The 19,488-nt window shown below is 48.5% G+C and overlaps 1 protein-coding gene and 2 long non-coding RNA genes across 3 annotated transcripts; 1 reads left to right on the top strand and 2 right to left on the bottom strand.

The window, feature by feature from the left end:
- The first annotated feature begins 760 nt into the window (after positions 1–760).
- On the top strand, positions 761–3,085 carry LOC147648703 (uncharacterized). The gene is made up of 2 exons (XR_015279975.1): positions 761–917; positions 1,804–3,085. It is a non-coding gene; the product is annotated as an uncharacterized LOC147648703 (long non-coding RNA).
- A 4,070-nt stretch (positions 3,086–7,155) lies between these two features.
- LOC147648702 (uncharacterized) lies at positions 7,156–13,300 on the bottom strand. The gene has a single exon (XM_086866517.1). It carries the CDS (start codon positions 12,289–12,291, stop codon positions 10,378–10,380), a length of 1,914 nt encoding a protein of 637 aa, XP_086722643.1. The 5' UTR covers positions 12,292–13,300; the 3' UTR covers positions 7,156–10,377.
- LOC147648701 (uncharacterized) lies at positions 7,156–13,950 on the bottom strand. The gene is made up of 2 exons (XR_015279977.1): positions 13,292–13,950; positions 7,156–9,967 (listed from the first exon to the last, which is right to left on the bottom strand). It is a non-coding gene; the product is annotated as an uncharacterized LOC147648701 (long non-coding RNA).
- Between the last annotated feature and the right edge of the window lie 5,538 nt (positions 13,951–19,488).

The raw sequence follows: 19,488 nt of genomic DNA, 5'->3' as shown, positions 1-19,488 counted from the left end.
TAATGTTTCCCGTATGTTTCCTCCTATTTCTGATTTTTTTGACTTTACGTCACATTTCTTCAAGGCACATGCATCATTTGTTGTTAAGGGGGTCTTCAGTCTTCTTTTGGGGGTCTTTTGGCGAAGGCTTCTCCTCTTCCTCATTGTCCTTTGGATAACCTTACAGGTTTGTGTGTGCGTACTAAGCGTTGTGTTATGTTACTCTACTAATTAGTCTGATATTTACTGGTTTTTAGGCCCAATGATTAAAGTCGTTCGAATTCTGTCCATCTCAAGGCCGTTTTGGTCATGAGACATCACTTATCTTCTAAACTACATCCTGTACCTCAATTTTAACATGTAACATCTGTAAAGGGGTGCATCTGCCTTGTAACACTGATTCCATTGGTTGCTTCTAATAATAGCTTTCCAAATAGTTACAGTTTAGTCAGCACGAATCAATTCCATTTATTACACTTCCTCCCGGGCCCGCAGCGAGCCCCGAGCACCCGCAGAACCGAGCGCGGCTCCCACCTGCGATGGCCGGGGCCGCCTCCGAGCTCCGCCGCCGCCTCACCGGGCTCCGGCCGCTGCTGCCGCCGCTGCCGGGCCCGCACAGACGCTCCGGCAATGGCGGCTCTCCTGCCCCACGGCCGCCCTGGGGGCGCCAGCGGGGCCGGGCTTGTGCCCGCTCTGCCCAATCAGCGCGCGCCACAGCCACGAGTGACGGCAGAAGCAGCCAATCGCAGCCAGCGGCGGGCTCTGCACACGGCACGGCCTCGCCTTCCTTGGGCGGAGCTCCGCCATTTCTCGGAAGCCTCGGCTGAGGAGCGGCTCCGGCGCTGGGCCCGGCCCGGGCAGGAGGCCAAGGAAGCGCCGCTGCGCTGAAGCGCCGGGAGCTCGGGGTGCCCGGGAGCTGAGGGCGCTGCGAGCTGGGGGTGAGTCCGGGATGGAGCAGGGCATGCCGGAGCGAGGCCAAAACTCTGTGACTCTCCTTCCTGACCCGGGCGGGGAGCAGAACACACAAGGAAAGGCTCGGGGGTCTTGGATGAGGGTGGGGACAGTTTAATCCTTGGTCACGGGCACAGCACACCTGACTTGAGGAAATTAATTGAATTTATTCTCAAACGTGTCAGAACAAGAAAACGAGAAGGAAAGTGATTCCTTCGGAAATGCATCTTCCCCCCCCGCTCTCCCTCCTTCCCGGGCTTAACTTTGTGCCCCTCTCCGTCCCCCTCCCCGCCCAGAGGCACAGGGATGGGGGTCACAGTCAGGTCATGTCACTGCCTCCCCCTGAGGGCCAGGAATCCTTGTCCTGCTGCAGCCTGAGGTCCCTCGCAGGGGCCAGAGTCCCTCAGGACCAGGCTGCTCCAGCGGGGATGGCCAGGGGGATCCCCGAGTCCGGCCAGGAGCCACTTGCATGGCTGTGCAGGGGCTTCTGCCGGGCTCGGGGCCTCTCTCGGGCACCCCCTGCTCCGGCCCGGCCTCACTGCCCCCCTCACCCCCCATGCAGCGAGTGCCCGGGCAGGGAGATGCACGATTTTCACGGGGCTGAATCTTGGTGTTTCTGAGCTTTATTTGGCTAAATGTTGGTGTTTTGTTTTTTTGTGGGGGCTGAATCTTTCTGTGTTGGGGGGATATCAGATTTTTGGTGTTTTGGAAGTTTTTGATCTATCTTGACGTTTGGAGGATTTTTTGGGCTGAATCTTGGTGTCTTAGAGGTTCTTAGAGACACTAGATACCCAATGAATTCCTGAGATGAACTTGGGAAAGGAGAAACCCTCAGCCCAAGGCTTTTTCCTTTCTTTTTTCCCTCCAAACTAGGATTTTTCATTCCCAAGCTGTGGCCAGATGGAGGAGGAGGAAAATCCCTGGAGATCTTGCACAAGGAGGGGCTGCAAACCCAGCCCAGTTAGCTGTGAGGAGGAAAGATCCTCCCTGTGCATTGAAGGTGACCGGAGATCCAGCCGGAGCTCAGAGCTGGGGGAGAAGCCCCACAAGTGTTTGGAATGTGCGAGAGATTTCAGCCACAGCTCCAACCTGCTCCGGCACCAGGTGATCCACAGTGGGGAAAGACCCTATGAGTGTGGGAAATGTGGGAAGAGCTTCAGAGATACCTCTGAACTGATGAGACACCAGGTGATCCACACAGGGGAACTGCCCTACACCTGCTTGGAATGTGGGAAGAGCTTTGGGTGGAGCTCCAATCTGAGGAAACACCAGCTCATCCACACCAGGGAGAGGCCCTACAAGTGTCCCCAGTGTGGGAAGAGTTTTCGGACCAGCTCCCATGTCCTCGTACATGAGCGGATTCACACGGATGAGAGGCCCTTCCGCTGCCCTGACTGCGGGAAGGGCTTCAAGCACAACTCCCACCTCACCGTCCACCGGCGCATCCACAGTGGGGAGCGGCCCTATGAGTGTCCCCAGTGTGGGAAGAGCTTCTCCAGGGGCTATCACTTGACCCAACACCAACGGAGGCACCAGTAAGGGAAGCCCTGCGAGTGCCCCAAGTGCAGGAAGAGCTTCGTGCGCTGCTCCAGCTCCATCCCCCATGGGAGGATGGGCGTTGGATGATCCCCAGTGACCCCCGTTGGGCAGAGCCCTGGTGATCCGTGGTCCTGGTGATGCGTGTTGGGAAGACACCTGGCTGGGAGGCTCCACATCTTCCTGGCTCCCTGTGGGCACCTGGATTGAACACCGGTGCAGGAACATCCACTGGGACACAGACCAACAATGGTAATTCCTTGGGGGGAGTGGATTTGTTGACTTTCAATCCCAGAAAATCTTTTGCATTCAATCCACCTATCTTCTGGTGGCATCAAGGAGGTCTTGGAGGTCTTGTCCAACCTCAGTGATTCCACAATTTTCATTTCCTATTGCCCAGAGGTGTCTTCCACAGCCAGATGTCAATGAAATGGGTCAAAGACCAAGATTTTGGAGATAGTGGTGTGGAAAGCCTTCCTAAAAATTTTGTTCCCTTCCACCCAAGCACGGGGATTCTCAGCTGGCAGAAATCCTTTCAATATGGCCTGACTGGCTTTTCATTTTTCTTTATCCCTTCAAAATATCCAACTTTGGGGTGAAAATAAAGACATTGAACTAAGACGTTGGTGAGGACATTGAGACACATAGACATGGTGGGACATGGAGAGTGACGTGGGGACACATGGACAGGGACATGGCCATTCATGGGGACATGGGGGGACACAGGCACAGATGGAGACATGGGGGACAATGCCAGGGGTGGAAACATGGTGGGGACACAGCCATGGGTGAGGACATGTGGGGCCATGTCCTTGGCCGCTGCCATGGGGGGAACTTGCAGGGGCTGTGGGGGATGCTGGGTTTGAGGGAGTTGAGGGTTCCTGGCAGGGACTTGGGGCTTGCTGAGGGCTTTGGGGAGCCCTGGCCGAGCGGCTGCGGCTGCGCTGGGAACCCCTGGTGGAGGTTCTGGGGCAGCTGCTCAAGGACCCCCTGGCCTGGAGCCCCAGCCGGGCATTGGGCTCCTGGAAGGGAATGAACGTCCTTGTGCCCAGGAGGGAAATCCCAGCACCCCCAGGGTGTGGGGGGCAGCTGAGAGGCCACAGCAGGGAGGGGAAAGCCAGACAGAGCTGTTCCACTCCAGAACTGCACCCCAAAAATCCCCAAACTCAGGGATTTCTCCCAAGGAAAAAGGTGCCAGCATCTGCTTGAATTGAGTGAAAGGGGGGATGGGAGGGGTGGGGTGGTGGATTGGTGGCAGTGGGGCAGGGGTGGAGGAGCAGGGGAAAAGAGGGGCATGGGAGCCCCATATTGGGTTTGGATGAGTCTTGCTCCTCCTTCTTCATCCCGCCTCCTTCTCCTCTCTGGCCCGTTTCCTCTTCCTCCATCTCTTCTCCTGTTCCCCCCAGGCCCAGTGCCCACCCTTGGATCCCCATTTTTCCAATTCCTTCACATCCCATAGGAGGAGCCAGGATGGAGCCGGGGCAGGTTGGGCTGGGGCAGCACTGGGCTCTTGCCATGGTCCAGGTACCACCCATGCACCCCCTCCCCAAATTTCCCTGGTGGCTTCAGGGGTCCCAGCCCTTTTTAGGGTTTGCTGGGTGCCATGCTGGAGTTTGGTGTCTCCCAAGGAGTCCCCAGAACAGGGTGACAGATCGGGGGGACACACGGGGGTCCTGATCCAACCTGGGGCAGCATCTGTCCCTGACAGGGTACCCCCATGGGGTCTCCCCAAGTCCCTCCCCACTGCCCCCCATAAATGGGACAGGGGCGAACTGGGAAGCTTTACTGGGAACACTGGGAGCAGCTGGGCAAGGGCAGAGTCACAGCAGGGCTGGGGGGGCACACGACCCCTCCAAAATCAGCCCAGGGATGGAGCGGGGGGTGCTGGCTGGGCCTGAAGCCATGGGGATGGGCTGCGGCTGCCAGCGGCTCAGGAGCTCTGTGGGCAGAGAAAAGGGGGTGACACTGGGCTGGGGGCCCTGGGGGAGCACACACGTTCTGGGAGAGGGAGGATATGACCCCCAGGACCCCCCCTCACCTTCTTGTGCAGGCAGAAGCTGAGCCCCAGTGCCAGGAAGACGAAGCCCAACATGGAGCCCTCGATCCATATCAGCATCTTGCTGTGGGCAGTGTACAGCAACATCTCTGGGAAGTCTGCAGGGGTCGGGATCCCCCCTAAAACCTCTCACAGACACCCCAAGCCCCTCTAAGCACCCTTCCACTCTCACCCACCCCACCAGGACCTCTGAAACCTCCTCCCAGTCCCTTCCCAGCCTCCCCAGGATCCACCAAAGCCCCTCCTGTCCCTATCAGGATCCCACAGCCCCCTCCCCGTTGCCCCTCACCATCACAGGAGCCCCAGGACCCCCTCCCAGTTCCTTCCCAGCCCCACCAGGACTCATCAGGAACCCTCTCAGTCTCTTCCCAGTGCAATGAACCTCATCCCAACCCCTGCTTTCCAATCTCCAGTCTCCTTCCAGTCCCTCCAGGCTCACTCAAATCCCTCCCAGTGACACCCAGCACCCCTAAACTCCCTCCCAGTTTCCACCAGGACCCCCTGAACCCCATCCCACCCTCCCCAATAACCTTTAATCCCCTTCTCAGCCATTCTTGGCCCACAAACCCCTCTCCCAGTTTAAATCAGTCTATCTCAAACTCCCTCACAGTTACTCCCGGTGTCACTCTATTGGGAACGGCGAGAAGAACAACACAGACTCTCTTGTGAGTTGAACAGGAGAGCTCTTAAGGTTTATTACCTCAGATCTTTTTTTATAGACCGATACATGAAAGTACAGAAAGGTAAAACTTATTGGTCAGTGAACTAACACATCACCATTATGGATGCTAAATCTAAACCACAGTGCCTGTACAAATTACAGGCCGCCTGGCTCCTCGGGCTGCCTGAGAAAATAGCCTGGGAAAAATATGAGAAGGAATTAAAACAATTCTCAGGGACACTAAACAGCCTTGCAGGTGTTGTTTTGCAGTTTTGTTTTCTCTTGCAGGAGAAGGCCAGGGGGGTGATGGGCCCCCCTGACCAATGATGGTGATGTAGCACTTTGTTAACCAATAAGAGTTTCTTTTCTGTACCTTCCACGTACCAGTCTATAAAACAGGCCTGAAGTAATAAACCAGAGAATTCTCGTGTTGTAACTCCCTTGAGAGTCCGTGTCGTTCTTCCTCGCCGTTCCCAATCGGAGCGACACACCATCATTGGTCACTGGGGTACACCACCCCTCGACCTTCTCTTGCAAGAAAACACGAAACTGACAAACAGCACCTGCAAGGCTGTCTTCTATCTCTGAGGATTGTTTTAATTCCTCCCCATGATTTCCCAGGCCACTTTCTCAGGTGGGACTGAGAAAGTTATGCAGCCTGCTATTCTACAGGCACTGCGCTCCCTACTTTTGCTCATAGTTAACATCCATACTCCCAGCACACCCCAGTCCCCCTCCCAGCCCCTCTACTGCCTCCCCTGCTGCCCCCGGCGCTGTGGGGGCCGGGCCGTGCCCCAGTGCCGGCTCAGGGGGTGCTCCAGGCTGCCGTGCTCCACCTGGCAGCTGGAGCTGAGCCCGCATTGCCGGGGGCGGTTTCCAGCAGCACCAGGAGCTGCTGGCTCCAGCTCAAGGGCACCAGCGAGATGGACACGCTGGAGGGCACTGGGAGAGAGGGGGACACACTGGGATCAGCTGGGTGTGAAATGGTGCCAAGGCCGGTCAGCTTTTCCTCAGCTCCACGCCAGGAGTGGAACACACCTCTGGAGCAGGATGACCCGAGGTGTGGCTTAGAGCAATGCTCTACAGCACTTAACAGCTGTCAGGCACAGTGTGGAGGCAAGAATGGGGGGAAGGTCTTTCATATTGGGGTTCAGGGAAAGGTTTAGTCTCCCAAGGGTCCAGGGACAAAAGACACAGAATACAAGCATACAGCAATTTATATATGGGGAGGGCCCAGGGGTGGATACAATTTCAACCAGTGAGGGATATCCTGGGGAGGGGAATAGGACACATGGACCAATGGGGTGCTGTGGATTAGGGGATTTCCAAAGGGGACGTCCAAGCAGGGGGTTGGCATAAGGCAGGATTGACAGGGGACATTTGGGAACAAGGGGCAGGGTGGACAAGATTGATAGGGAAGGTGCTGGAAAAAGGGGTTGGGATACAATGATGGGCAGGGCAGGGGAGGAGATAACTTTGGGTTAAACCAACAAAGCAGGGGGGCAACAGCCTGGCTGGGCTGCAGGGGGGTCCCAGGGTGTGAGGATGGGGGGTTTGGGAGGGTTCCAGCCCTGGATACAGGGGTGCACGGGGGTCCTGCTGCAGCGGAATGGGAGTTCAGGGGGGTCCCTTCCTCTGTTCTGGGGTTCAAGGGGTCCCAGTGCCTGAAAATGGAGGTTCAGGGGGGTTCTGGTGCCCAGGAATGGGGGTTCTGGGAGGTTTCCATTCCCGAGAATGGGTGTTCAGGGATTCCAGGTTCCAGATAAGGGGGTGCAGGGGTTTTTGGAGCTGGGAAGGGGGTACCAGGGGTCCCGGTGCCCCAAAATGAACGTTCAAGGGGGTCTCTGTGCCCAGGAAGGGAGGTTTGCCCAGAAATGGAAGTGCAGGGGTGTCACGCTCCGCAAGGTGGGATTCGTGATGTGGTTCTTTTAGTCGGTCTTAGAGTACAAAAGATTATCAGCAAACCAAGGACTTAAACAAGAAAACACAGTTTATTGAGTGCTCATCAGCACTAATATGCGATAGAGGGAAAGAAAAGAGAAAGCAAAGCACGAGGAAAAGAGAGTAAGGGGATTATAGCTACCAACGTCGAAGTCCACTCAGCCGTCCAATGACGCAGAGTCTTCTGTCCGTTGGGGAGATCTCAAAGGAAGGTAAGTTTGGGGTATAATTTTATAGTCTTTTGCAAAGCGAGGGGCGCAGGGCCAAAACCAGAGGAGATTGATGATCATTGTGATGAATTCCATTGCGCAGGGAGCAGGTGTAGGGTACAGAGCGATCCATGTCTTGCAAGTCTTTGCTCACCAGCAGAACAAGGACAAGGTGTTGTGGAAAACCCATTGCACCGGGTACCACGCACAAGCCTCTGCTCACCAGCAGGAATGAGAGCCATGAATCATGGAAAACCCATTGTGCAGGTTACCAAGCCTCTGCTCACCAGCAGGAACGAGAGCAGTGTACCGTGCAACCACCTGCAAACAATCACTGAGCAAACATCCATCTCAGCTAGGCCCAAACCCCCAAACCAAGTCCCTTGTGATATTCAGGGTCTCAGTCTCTGTCCTTGAGATGGTTGTGAGACAGATGAGGGAATCTTCAGACCGTCTCTTACACCACCCCGTGGCTCACAATCGTCGAGGTCTTTCTGCACGATGTTGTAGTGCTGCTGCAGAAATCTTCTCTGAAGTCTTCAGGACTCGTTACAGTTGGTAGTATATCCCAGAAAAAACAGAGACAGGTAGTAGGGAAAAGATAAGGGACAGAAAAAGGAAAAAGAGAAAACAAAAACAATAAGAAAATTAATATATTGATTTCAAAGAAAAACTATTATATATCATTTCAACTAAGACTTACATATTGGTTTCTTATCTTAAAACAAACAATAAATTATATTCTAAAATACACCATGATAAAATGATTAACCTCCTAGTCACAATGTCAAATTATTTATTGTAGTGCCTGCATAATTCATCGAGTATCGATAACCTTAGGGGTATCAGCAACATGTAAAGTACCAATCATGTTGTGTGCATCCATTATGGAAGTCAATTGTGTCAACCGCTTCATCATTCTCCAATTCAGGATGTACAAAATTGCTGATAGAACAAAACCAAGTAAAACTAAAACCAAGAGGACGATGATGGGATGACACAATTTGTTCAAAACACCTGTAGCAGTTGGTGACCACCCAAAAAGAGTGTCCCACGACTTGTGTTCAGCACCTTTCCTTACTCTTTCCAGAACACGATGTATTCCTTTCACATTGTGGTGAACCGTAACTAAGGTCTTTTGTCCATCCTTTTTGATCTTTTCCAAAATTTCGATTAAATCCTGGTGAAGCAACAATTGCCTTACCAGAGTAAAGTTCATTCCAATTGGAGCAGGCACTAAACGATGAATCAAAGTGTAATTATACTGCAAAAGATAATATGAAGTAACTGGAGCTAAATAGGAAAAGTCACATCCTACAATCTTAGTAAAATTGCATACACAAAAATTTGAATGATTCTTAGTATCCACTACTATGTTTTCTACAAGCATACTATCACAAGCAGTTCTCAAGCATACACATCCATTGCCTACATACACAAGCACTGTTTCAGAAGTCTCATTAGGATGGATTTCAAAATGACAGATATTCTGTTCTGTGTCTAAACAAATGTCTTGAGCTTTGATTGCATTACTTTCACAGATAAACCCCTTTTGTTCCCGGACAATACAATTTTCTAAACCAACAGTTTGCCATTTCCCACCAGCCTGAAGGGCCCATTCCCTATGCTCTAAAGGATAGAGAACAGCTCCGTCATGATTCAGCCCCAGTGCAATGATAGGAAAGATTGAATGTACTGAAGCATTACGTATTGTCAACACAAAAGCTGTGGCTGTGTTTGTGGTGGGATCGTAGGTAAAATTTACCAAATTCCACCAAGATTGAAATTCTTTTTCAAAATCATTGGCATTGTCCCAGACTATTTTCCGAATCTCAGTGGGAAAGGTGCCTTCTTCACCCTCTCTGATAATTGATGCAGCAACTGACTGCATCCACAACTGGGCTTGAATACAGCTAAGAGCCAGAGAAACATTGTTTTGGGTAGCACTGAGTGCATCAATTATTAATTTGTGATCATCTACGTTTACCCTTTCCCAATTTGGTAATATGTTTGATAGCAACCACTGTTGGGTTCCCAAAGCAGTTAAAGATGACCTCAGTGGTTGCTGTATTTTGGTCAAATCTTTAGTTGCAACAGCCAATTTATTCATCAATACTTCTGAATCAATACTATTCAAAATTCCTAGTCCTGATCCCACGACACCGGTTATACCTCTTGTCATCCGTCTGTGAAAAGAATTTCGCTTTCGCAACCAGGTTGTCCGCCCCTCAAAGGAAGTTTGCAAAAAAGGTGAACAAGCTGGCTGAATCTCTGAGGCATTGTTTTGCATTAGTAATTTGACTTGTTTGATAGACCATGCTGGGTTAAATAGCATTTGTTGTTGGCCAGTTTTCCTGATTACATAGGGTCCAATTTCAAAAATTTTTGGAGTCAATCTACTTGGTGGCTGTATGGTAGGTATTACAACCTGAACATTAAGCTCTCCCCAATATTTGGTATTGTTTTTACCACACACGACTTTGGAGGACAATTGTACAGCCGTTAAATTCAGCCAACAATCTTGATTTCAAGTTTCACAAGATATAACCTGGCCACGAGATCCGGCAACTTGACTGTGTACAGGCTCAGTGTGGGATCCGGTACTCAGTCTGCAGCGTATTGAAACATCATCACCTTGAGTTAACAGAAAAAACAGGGAAAACATTAGCTTTGTCATTTAGCACAAAAAGGGGTATTCACACCATGGTATGTGATTATTACACTAAATATAGGCTTTGTTACAGCATTTATTTTAAATCTGTAAATTCATGGTTTATCTGATCTTCATGTCCCTCAGTGTTCTTCTGTAGAAAATAAACAAAACAGAGTCTGCCACATAGGGGCAGGAGATTAAAATGATGGAATTATCCAGTGGGTGTTTATCCAATGCTCTATCCCCAGGGCATCGGAGGTTACCCATGCATATTCTCCTGTAGTTCTTTTAAAAGTTTCAGTTTGGACTAACCAAGATATAATCCCCACTCTTACCAGCAGAAAGCATAGAATTTCTTGCCACTTTTCATTTTGTCATACTGGAATTCTGTTTACTTCCCAGTCCTTTTGTTGCCAAAAAGGAAGCCACTCAGTATATCCCTTGAACATAGCATAGGAGTTAGTGTAGATAAGACACTGTTAGTGTAGACAAGAGAGGTATTCTGTACCTCATGTTGGAAAACACTCCAAACAGCTATCAGCTCTGCAGCCTGAGCGCTGCTTTCTCCCTCAGTAACGATTTGTTCAGCAGAGGAAAGCTGGAGGGCTACTGCCCCACACCTCCACACTTCTCCCTCTCGTTTGGCAGAGGTATCAGTGAACCAAGAGTTTGCTGATTGTTTTTGCTCACTGTCCAGAACCTGTGAGTGGTGTTGCTTTGGCCCACTGCCCAGAATCAGTTGAGGGTGAGGTGGAGCGCTTGGTACAATGGGGCTGGAATCCTGCCACTGAGAGACCAATTCACTTAATTTTTTAAGCGGCAGGTTAACCATTAAACCCTTCGGTACCCCTTTCTTCACACCCAAGTTCCACCAATACTGTAGGCTAGAAATCAGCCTACCCTTTTCTGTTTTTATGTTGGGAGGGGTTTCTTTAATTATCAAGTCAGGTTTGTCATGGCTGCTACTTAAGCTCTCAGTTTTTTGTATCACCTGATTTTTTACAGCTCCTTCTGTTACTGAGAAGATGTTAGAGTCATGTTCAATCCGGGCATACCACTTTCTCACTGTGGCCCTCTGGGCCACCCCGTCAGGGTGGAGAGTCCCAGTAGTGGCTGTCTTAGTAATTTCAAAAGGGCCTTTTAATGCAATTGGTTGTTGTTGTGTAATTTTTTCTACTTCTATGAGAGCTGGATTAACTACCAACAATCCCTTTTCCCAGGTAGTGCACCTCTTTTCAGCATCTTTATTTTTTATTACTTCTTTTTCATCTCCTCCCACAAGGATATCATCTATGGTTGTTTGGAGGAGAATTGCTGTAGGTTTCAGTGATTCTGGAAGACCACAAATTAAAGGGGTCATAATTTCAGCTTTCACAGGTAACAAAATTGGTGATTCATAACCAACAATTAATTTTCTTTCATAAATCAGTTGTAGACAAGCTGCCTTATGCATGTTTTTGAGAATTTGGTCTGGGGAGCCGGTTAGAGCTACAGGATCTCCCCTTTCCAGGGGGTTAAGTCCCCCTGCCCAATATGCAGCTCGCTGTGTTAGGGACCATGGGTTGCGGTTATCTCCTGTTGTTAAGAAAACACCATGTCCCCAATAACCACTTGCTTCTTGTTCAGATAATTGAATTTGATCTCCCCCTGTGAGAGACACTCGAAATACATATTCTGTCTCTGACTCCTGAGGGAGACACCCATACTCCTTTTTTAACTTAGCCAATTCAGTAGCAGTGTACGGGATTTCTTTAGTGGTTATATGTGGATCAAGATCTTCATCATTGATATAGTTATATTCTGTTTTAATCAAAGGTCTTATTTGGGAGCAACAGTTTTCACCACAATTTTTTACCAAATGTAATTCTGCTTGAGGATATATGTGATTTATCTGAGGAGTTTCTTTTTCCAGCGACTCCTTAAAGGAATCAGCACACTGTGAATTTTTGGCACACTCCTCACTCAGAGCAGTTCGTAAGAAATGAATTTCATTTTGCAAACTTTCAACTAAATTTTGTAGGGATTGTATAATTACATTCTCTTCCTGCCTTCGTCTCGTGCGAGCCTCTACAGCCGACGTAAGGCAAGCTCCCAATACAGAACAAATTATGGTTTTATTACGGCCAAGTTTGAACTTTGCCTCATGTTGCAGGGAGCAAATTCTATCAGTTACATTTTCCAGGTTAAACCAATTATTTTGAGCCCATTCTTCCCCAGCTGGGGAGGGCTTAGCATTGTGTTTTGCTAACAAAGCAATGAATGCAGCTTTATCTTTTATACTAGAGTTTTCAGAGTGTTCACTCATCTTTGTGTGTGTGAAGGGTTCAGTACCACTACAGGGAGGTAAGACTTAAGTTACGCACAGACGCAGCCTTTGCCACGTCACCCTTCGCGTCCCTGTATGGATGAAGAGACAAAATCTGCTTGGGAGGCACCCCTTTATGTTAAAATTCAAGTTGTCTCTTTACTACACCAAGCAGTCAAAATTCATCAAAAACACATAACAGTACACAGAACCACTACAGGGAGGTAAAACTCAGTCACACTACATCAGACACAGCCAACGCTGCGTTCCCCCCTGCCGTGGGTGGAGAGACCAAATCTGCTTGGGAGGCACACCTTTATGTTAAAATTCAGACTCTCCGCTACACCAAGCAGTCAAAATTCATCAAAAACACATAACAGTACACAGAACCACTACAGGGAGGTAAAACTCAGTTACACTACATCAGACGCAGCCAACGCTGCGTTCCCCCCTGTCGTGGGTGGAGAGACCAAATCTGCTTGGGAGGCACCCCTTTATGTTAAAATTCAGACTCTCCGCTACACCAAGCAGTCAGCATATAAAAAACCAGTAAGTCCCACCTTTTGTACTCAAAGATCCCGTGTAAAATTCTGAAGACAGAGCCCTCAAATGAGTGTAGGGGTGCTTTTCACCTGGGCGTGTGCAGTTTGCGAGAAATTCGAGTCGCCTCCCTTGCTTTCTAGACACTGCTCACCAGCGTGGCAGGCTAGGTGCGGCTGAAGCGAAACGTCCTTCCCCTGATACAGACTGCACAACAACCTGCAACCCCTTCTGTCTCTCAGAATCCTGTCCGTGACGCCAATTTATGTCACGATCCGCAAGGTGGGATTCGTGATGTGGTTCTTTTAGTCGGTCTTAGAGTACAAAAGATTATCAGCAAACCAAGGACTTAAACAAGAAAACACAGTTTATTGAGTGCTCATCAGCACTAATATGCGATAGAGGGAAAGAAAAGAGAAAGCAAAGCATAAGGAAAAGAGAGTAAGGGGATTATAGCTACCAACGTCGAAGTCCACTCAGCCGTCCAACGACGCAGAGTCTTCTGTCCGTTGGGGAGATCTCAAAGGAAGGTAAGTTTGGGGTATAATTTTATAGTCTTTTGCAAAGCGAGGGGCGCAGGGCCAAAACCAGATGAGATTGATGATCATTGTAATGAAATTCCATTGCGCAGGGAGCAGGTGTAGGGTACAGAGCGATCCATGTCTTGCAAGTCTTTGCTCACCAGCAGGAACAAGGACAAGGTGTTGTGGAAAACCCATTGCACCGGGTACCAGGCACAAACCTCTGCTCACCAGCAGGAATGAGAGCCATGAGTCGTGGAAAACCCGTTACGCAGGTTACCAAGCCTCTGCTCACCAGCAGGAACGAGAGCAGTGTACCGTGCAGCCACCTGCAAACAATCACTGAGCAAACATCCATCTCAGCTAGGCCCAAACCCCCAAACCAAGTCCCTTGTGATATTCAGGGTCTCAGTCTCTGTCCTTGAGACGGTTGTGAGATAGATGAGGGAATCTTCGGACCGTCTCTTACAGGGTGTCACAGACTGCATTCACTTCTATCCACAAGCAGGTTTCATCACCGTTCTGTCACAGCTGTGTCAGTTGTAGCTATCTTCATCTCTCTAGGAAAATAACTGTACTTTGCAGTTTAGACAAGTGTCTCCGATAAAACATAAAACAATTTAAATTAAACAATATTTAAAATTAATAAAATTAATTATAACAAAAGGAAATAACAAAACTTAACCTTAAAGGAATATCTAAGTTATAAAACTTAACTTAAAAACATTCAAGCCTAAACATAATAAAACTTGACTTTTCTTAATTCTATTAACACTTAATCTATATTAAATAAAAACATAACTTAATCTTATTCTGTTACTACAAAGAGGCAACTAAAGGTTTGATATATACCTTTTAAACACAATATAACAGTAACATGGATTCACTATAAAGATTATAAAAATGTAACAAATCCATCACAATTCTATGTCATCTAGCCTTGAGAATAACTCACAATAACTGCAAATGGTACTAAAAATACTCATTCAAAACAGGAATTTGCCTAGTATATGTTTAAATTGGTTAGGATTTTAAAGTGCAGTTTTTCTAGAGAAAAACCACAACAACACAGGATTTGGCCAAGTTGCCATTCAGCTTTTGTAGCACTTTTCAGAAACATAAAGACCAATTCTTAAACTAAAATCTAAAATCCAAATTGGTATATATGCAGTTATATGTATTTTATATAACAAAAGGACTCACATTGAAATTACCTTATTAAAATTGTGGAAAAAACAAGCAAATGAGTAACATATACTTTAACTTAACTTTGTCTTGTACAGTAAAGTTCTCTTAACTAATTAATTTTTTTAAACCATAAGTATCTTTTGTAGATAACATCAATTGGAAGGTTTTCTTAGTAGCTGTAAATTATACCATATTTTAACCTTAGGTTTTAAAACTAATTATTGCAAGGTAACTTCTGTTAATATTCACCTTAAACACCTTTTTTCTTGAAAATGGGCCTTTTTAAACTTCCAAAGAATCACAGTAATTTCTCCAGGAAAACTCTAAAAAACTGCAACTGCATAAATTCATTATTACTTAAAACACAAAATTAACTCTAACAGGGTATATAAAAACATTTTAAAAAACCAATGAATCATGACTTTTTAACAAACTGGGTACTATCCTGGTGCTTTTTCTTAGAGAGGGAGCGGGGGGGTGGACTGCCCGCCCTGCTGCTGCTCTCTGCTGCTGTTATCTTTCTTCACATTCCCCACATGCTCTTGCAGAAAAAAACCCAAAAAACCTCACAAAGTTAACTTTAACACATACAGTTACTTCTCTCAATCTCTCTTGTTCACTGATAGAGGAAAAAAGGGGCACGATTTTTACAAAAGCAAGCGATGTTACACGAAAATCTCTCCATGGCCAGGTGCTAACAACGGTGACCATTGCAGCTTATCAACTTCTAATTACAGTGATGAATTTTGAACTAGATACCATATAGTTTGTGATTTTTTGGCTATTTTGTCTCTTTCTGAAGCTGTCTGAGCCACCTGTTTCTGCTCAGCTGTTTCTGTAATTGTTCAGTGTGGCCTTGGAACTTTTTCTGCACTGCTTCTGCCCCGGGGGTGCCCCCGCTCTCTGCGCACACCTCGGTGCTCCCCCATGTCCCCCTGGTTTGGGTGGAAACCAATCTAAATTTGGATTCTTTTCTTCCAGGGTAGCAAAGTTGGAACTTAAATAAGATTGTAGTGTTAAGAGTGACTCCAAAAGTGAAGCAAATAGTTCAGGATATATCACATCCTGCCGTAACTGAACAGATTCTGTTCGTTGTTTCAGCGTTTGCTCTGGAATTTCTTTCTTATTATTTCCTTCTCTCTGACTCTCCCTCCCTCTTTCCATGGGCAGCATAGATAGGAGTGTTTGCCCAGCAGTGGGAGGCAAAGGCGTGAGCATACCCATAAGCAAGAAGTCCAGGGAGCTCCTTGCGCAAATCAAAACCCTTAAGCTGTGGCTTTTCTAAAAAGCAGGTAAATAAATCATGTGCTGCTTGCCTTTCCATCTTACCGTCAGCGCTGTTGCAGCCCTACAAGGTTTGGCAGCACGTTACGGCCAGGACTCTCCTCTGAGGTCGCCTGGGGCGCGGCACCGTTGCTTTTCGCCGTCCTTGCTGCGGAGGACCCGTCCCCTGTCGCCGACTCCTGTGGCCTTCGCTTTTTAATGTCCCAAAGGTCCCAAAGGTCCCAAGGGTCCCATTTGTTCGGGCACCATTTGATGAGTTTGTCGGGAGACAAGCAGCACTCAATATGAATGATCAGCAAGTCTCCTTTATTGGCAACTCCAAACTCCCTATATAACATCAATAATTAGGCTCCTACATAGTGCAAAAGCAAGCTCATTATTGGGTATTTCATTTAAGGACAACTCCACCTAGTTCCACATTCTTGTGGTCATTCATCTGTGCTGAATCCACATTCTTCTGATCACAGTGTCCTGTTCTCAGTTCACAGTTATCACTAAGGTCTTTCTGACTTTGCAACATCTCATACCAACTACACTCTACTGTTGTTTAATTCTTTCTCAGCTAATTGCTGCATGGGAACACGACCTTTGTTAGCTACCCAGTCTTCCATACTGTTGAGCTTCGGGAGCCTCCCGGGAAGCACCAGCCCTCCCCAGCCCACCCTTGGTAGGACTTTTTCTTTTCTCTCTGCTGACGATTTTATCCCCAAAACTGCCATGGGAACGTTGTATCCAAGCACATCCTCCAGCGCTGCACTTTCCTCCTGTGAATTCCCTGTGCAGGGAATGTGTCTGTGCTTTTCCCTGCTCTGTTCACTGACAAACAAACCTGAACCCGTGGGACTGTCAGAGCTCCTTCATGCAATGAAATCAGGTTGTGTTTCTCATGGCATGTTCTGGAGGAGCTTTTCTTGGTGTGTCTTGTGCTGCTGGAAATGACACAAGAGCCAGGAGGGAACAGAAGCTGCTGCTGCCCGTTGGCTCAGGGCCAGGGAACCAAGTTGTGCTCCCGGGCAGTTGGGCCCTGCTGGAAGCAGAGCCGCGTTTCCCTTGAGCAGCTCAAGCTTGTGACAGCTCCAAACAGGAAACCTCCGCAGAAAACTCTTCCTCCAAACTCAGCTGCTTTCCCTCCTGCAGCTGTTTGGGAAAGAGCCTCAAAGCACAGACTCTGCTGGGAGCCATTGGTGCATTTCCTCCCTCCCGGCAGCAGCAGCTCCTGAGCCCTTCACGGGCTCCTGGCCCTTCCCAAACCCTTCAGCTCCCTTTCAACTCTCAGCAGTCACTAACATATGTATTTCTTTCATATTTAAACTGCATTTAAACTTCTCTTTTTCTCTCCTCTCTATCTTTTTAATCTCCTCTTTATCTCCTTTAATCCCGTCAGCCCCAGTAGGATGGGGATGGAGTCCTGGGGTGGGTGTGGGATGAACTGAGGATCCAGCAGAGAAGGGCAAGGCAGAGGGGAGAGGACTCAGCCAACCCTTCTCCTGCTCTCTCCTCCCCCAGGCTCCAGCTAAAGCAAGTCGGACTGGAAAGGATCCCACAAATGCTGTGTTCTCCTCCCTCTGAGCTTGGCTGGGGATCCTCAGCTTCAGCCTGGTGCAGTGGCTGAGATTCGCTAATTTGAGTTTTTTGGCTAAAGCACTAAATAATGTGGTGGGTTTAGCGCTGGCTGAAATCTCCACGGCACTTACTCATATCTCACTGTGAGATATGGATTAGGAGAAGGGCAAACCAGGCTTAAAAGTTAGAAGGAATAAAGAAACTTTATTAACAGGACTATAAGAAATAAGAAACCAGAATAAAACCTCCAGACACCTTTTCTCTCCCCAACCAACTTTTTCCTTTCTCAACTGACAGTGTAGGGACAAAACTTGGGATGTTAATGCAGTACCAACTATACGATAGCCTTTTCATCAGTATCTGTAGGGAGAGGAGTTTTCTCTTGTTATTCCATGGAGAGTTGTCCACAAGAAAAGACTTTTCTTGTGCTTTTTCCTTTCTATGAATAGCAGCCACCCAGGGCAAAACTCTGCCATCATGCCTTCCGACCATTTCCACACCACTCTGAGGTGTGTTCACGGGCCATGAACTCAAGGGGTATTATTTTAAGGATTCAAGAGTTATTCTCTTCATCTGTCTTGGTGATCATCTCTGGGAACAGAAGTTTTCTTCTTCTCTCCCTGGGGACAAAGGATCTTCATCAGCTCTCATCTCTCTCTCTCTCTGTTCACGCGTCTCATGGGGTCACAGATACTCCACCACCTGCTTGGCTTCATCAATGGATACCTTTGCTCAGATTTACACTTTGAATCCTTCATTCTCCCCAATACTCTTTCATTAATGAAAGGAGTTATTTTTCAGAACGTTATTGTCCATCTCCATGGCCCTACCAAAAGACTATTTCAGCTCATTAAAGCATCTCCTCATTCTCCTTCCACCTGAGGCTTGACTCTTCCTCGTACTGACCTTGATGTTTGATGTTGTCTTTTGCATGTCGATCGCTCCCACTTTGCGCTCTCTGGAGAGGGGATGAAGTCTGCAGGTCTCATCTGTGTAGTGAAAGGGTTAAATGTGGCCCAAGGTGTGGCAGGCATTCCTGGTGTGGGATTTCAGCTCAGCAGCCCCTGGAAGGCAGGGGACGGTTTCCAGCTTGGAGCCGTCTGTGCAGGCCATGGCGGGGATGGGCGAGATGTCAGCAGCCGTGGCCCGGGCCAGCTTAGGGCCGGGGTCCCCCTGGGGAGGGCTTCAGCCACCCCACTGGAATGGGACTGGGAGGGCTTCCCAGGAGGGGCCACAGCAGAGCCTGGCCTGGCCTGGGGCCGGGGGAAGTCCTGCAGTCTCCATCCCCCCAGCCCAGAGCCACTGGGCTCCAGCCCAGCCCCCCAGGCCACACAGGCCGCGGGGAGCGGGGCCAGCCACACCACAGCTCCAATACCTTTCCAGGCTGCAAACAAAAAGAGACAACTTCCCCAGCTGGAGCTTTTAAAAGGTGCTGTTCACAAAGGTGATCTCACTTTTCAGTGCTGCAAAATGCTGTCTGTTCTCAGAACTGGCCGGCTCTTGGCCTGATCTCAAGCAGAGAGAAACTCCCAGCAGCCGCTCTCAGAGAAATCACTTCTGTGGGTGTTTTCTGCTTTTATCTCTAAAATGCCAAACCACCACAGCTGGCCTGCTGGGAAGGGGTTCGGTGCCCCCTCCCCACCCCTCGGAGGGCAGAAAGAAAGAGAGCTTCCCACGTTTCTTTCCGCTCTTAAATCTGTTGTCATCTAAGTGTTTCCAGCTTTTCTAATTGGTTTAGCAATGGTCCTGTTCTCAGAGCCAGCCAGTGATTGGTTTTGTCAGGCATGGAGAAAGCTTTTAGCAGCTCCTTTTAGCAGAAATAGCATTCCCATGGCTGGCTTCTTCCCTCCTCACTAAAATTTAACCCGTGCAAAACCAACAAAACTGGCCACTGGTGGTCCAGGGGCAGGGGAACCTGCAGGCTTGGAGAAAACTTGAATAACTTGTGTGGAGCCATTCAAAAATGTAACATGGCTTCATGTCTAGACACACAGCTAAAACCCAGCTATTTCTCTATTCTTTTTCTTTTCAGCTGAGAAAGGAAGTCACAGGTGATGGGGTCTCTATTCCACATCTCTTGGGTCCCTGCCTCGTAGCTCCC

The sequence above is a fragment of the Cyanistes caeruleus genome, chromosome 31 (genome assembly GCF_971803275.1).
Source record: "Cyanistes caeruleus chromosome 31, bCyaCae1.hap1.1, whole genome shotgun sequence".
Taxonomy (NCBI): domain Eukaryota; kingdom Metazoa; phylum Chordata; class Aves; order Passeriformes; family Paridae; genus Cyanistes; species Cyanistes caeruleus.
This window is presented reverse-complemented; position numbering and strand designations above follow the sequence as displayed.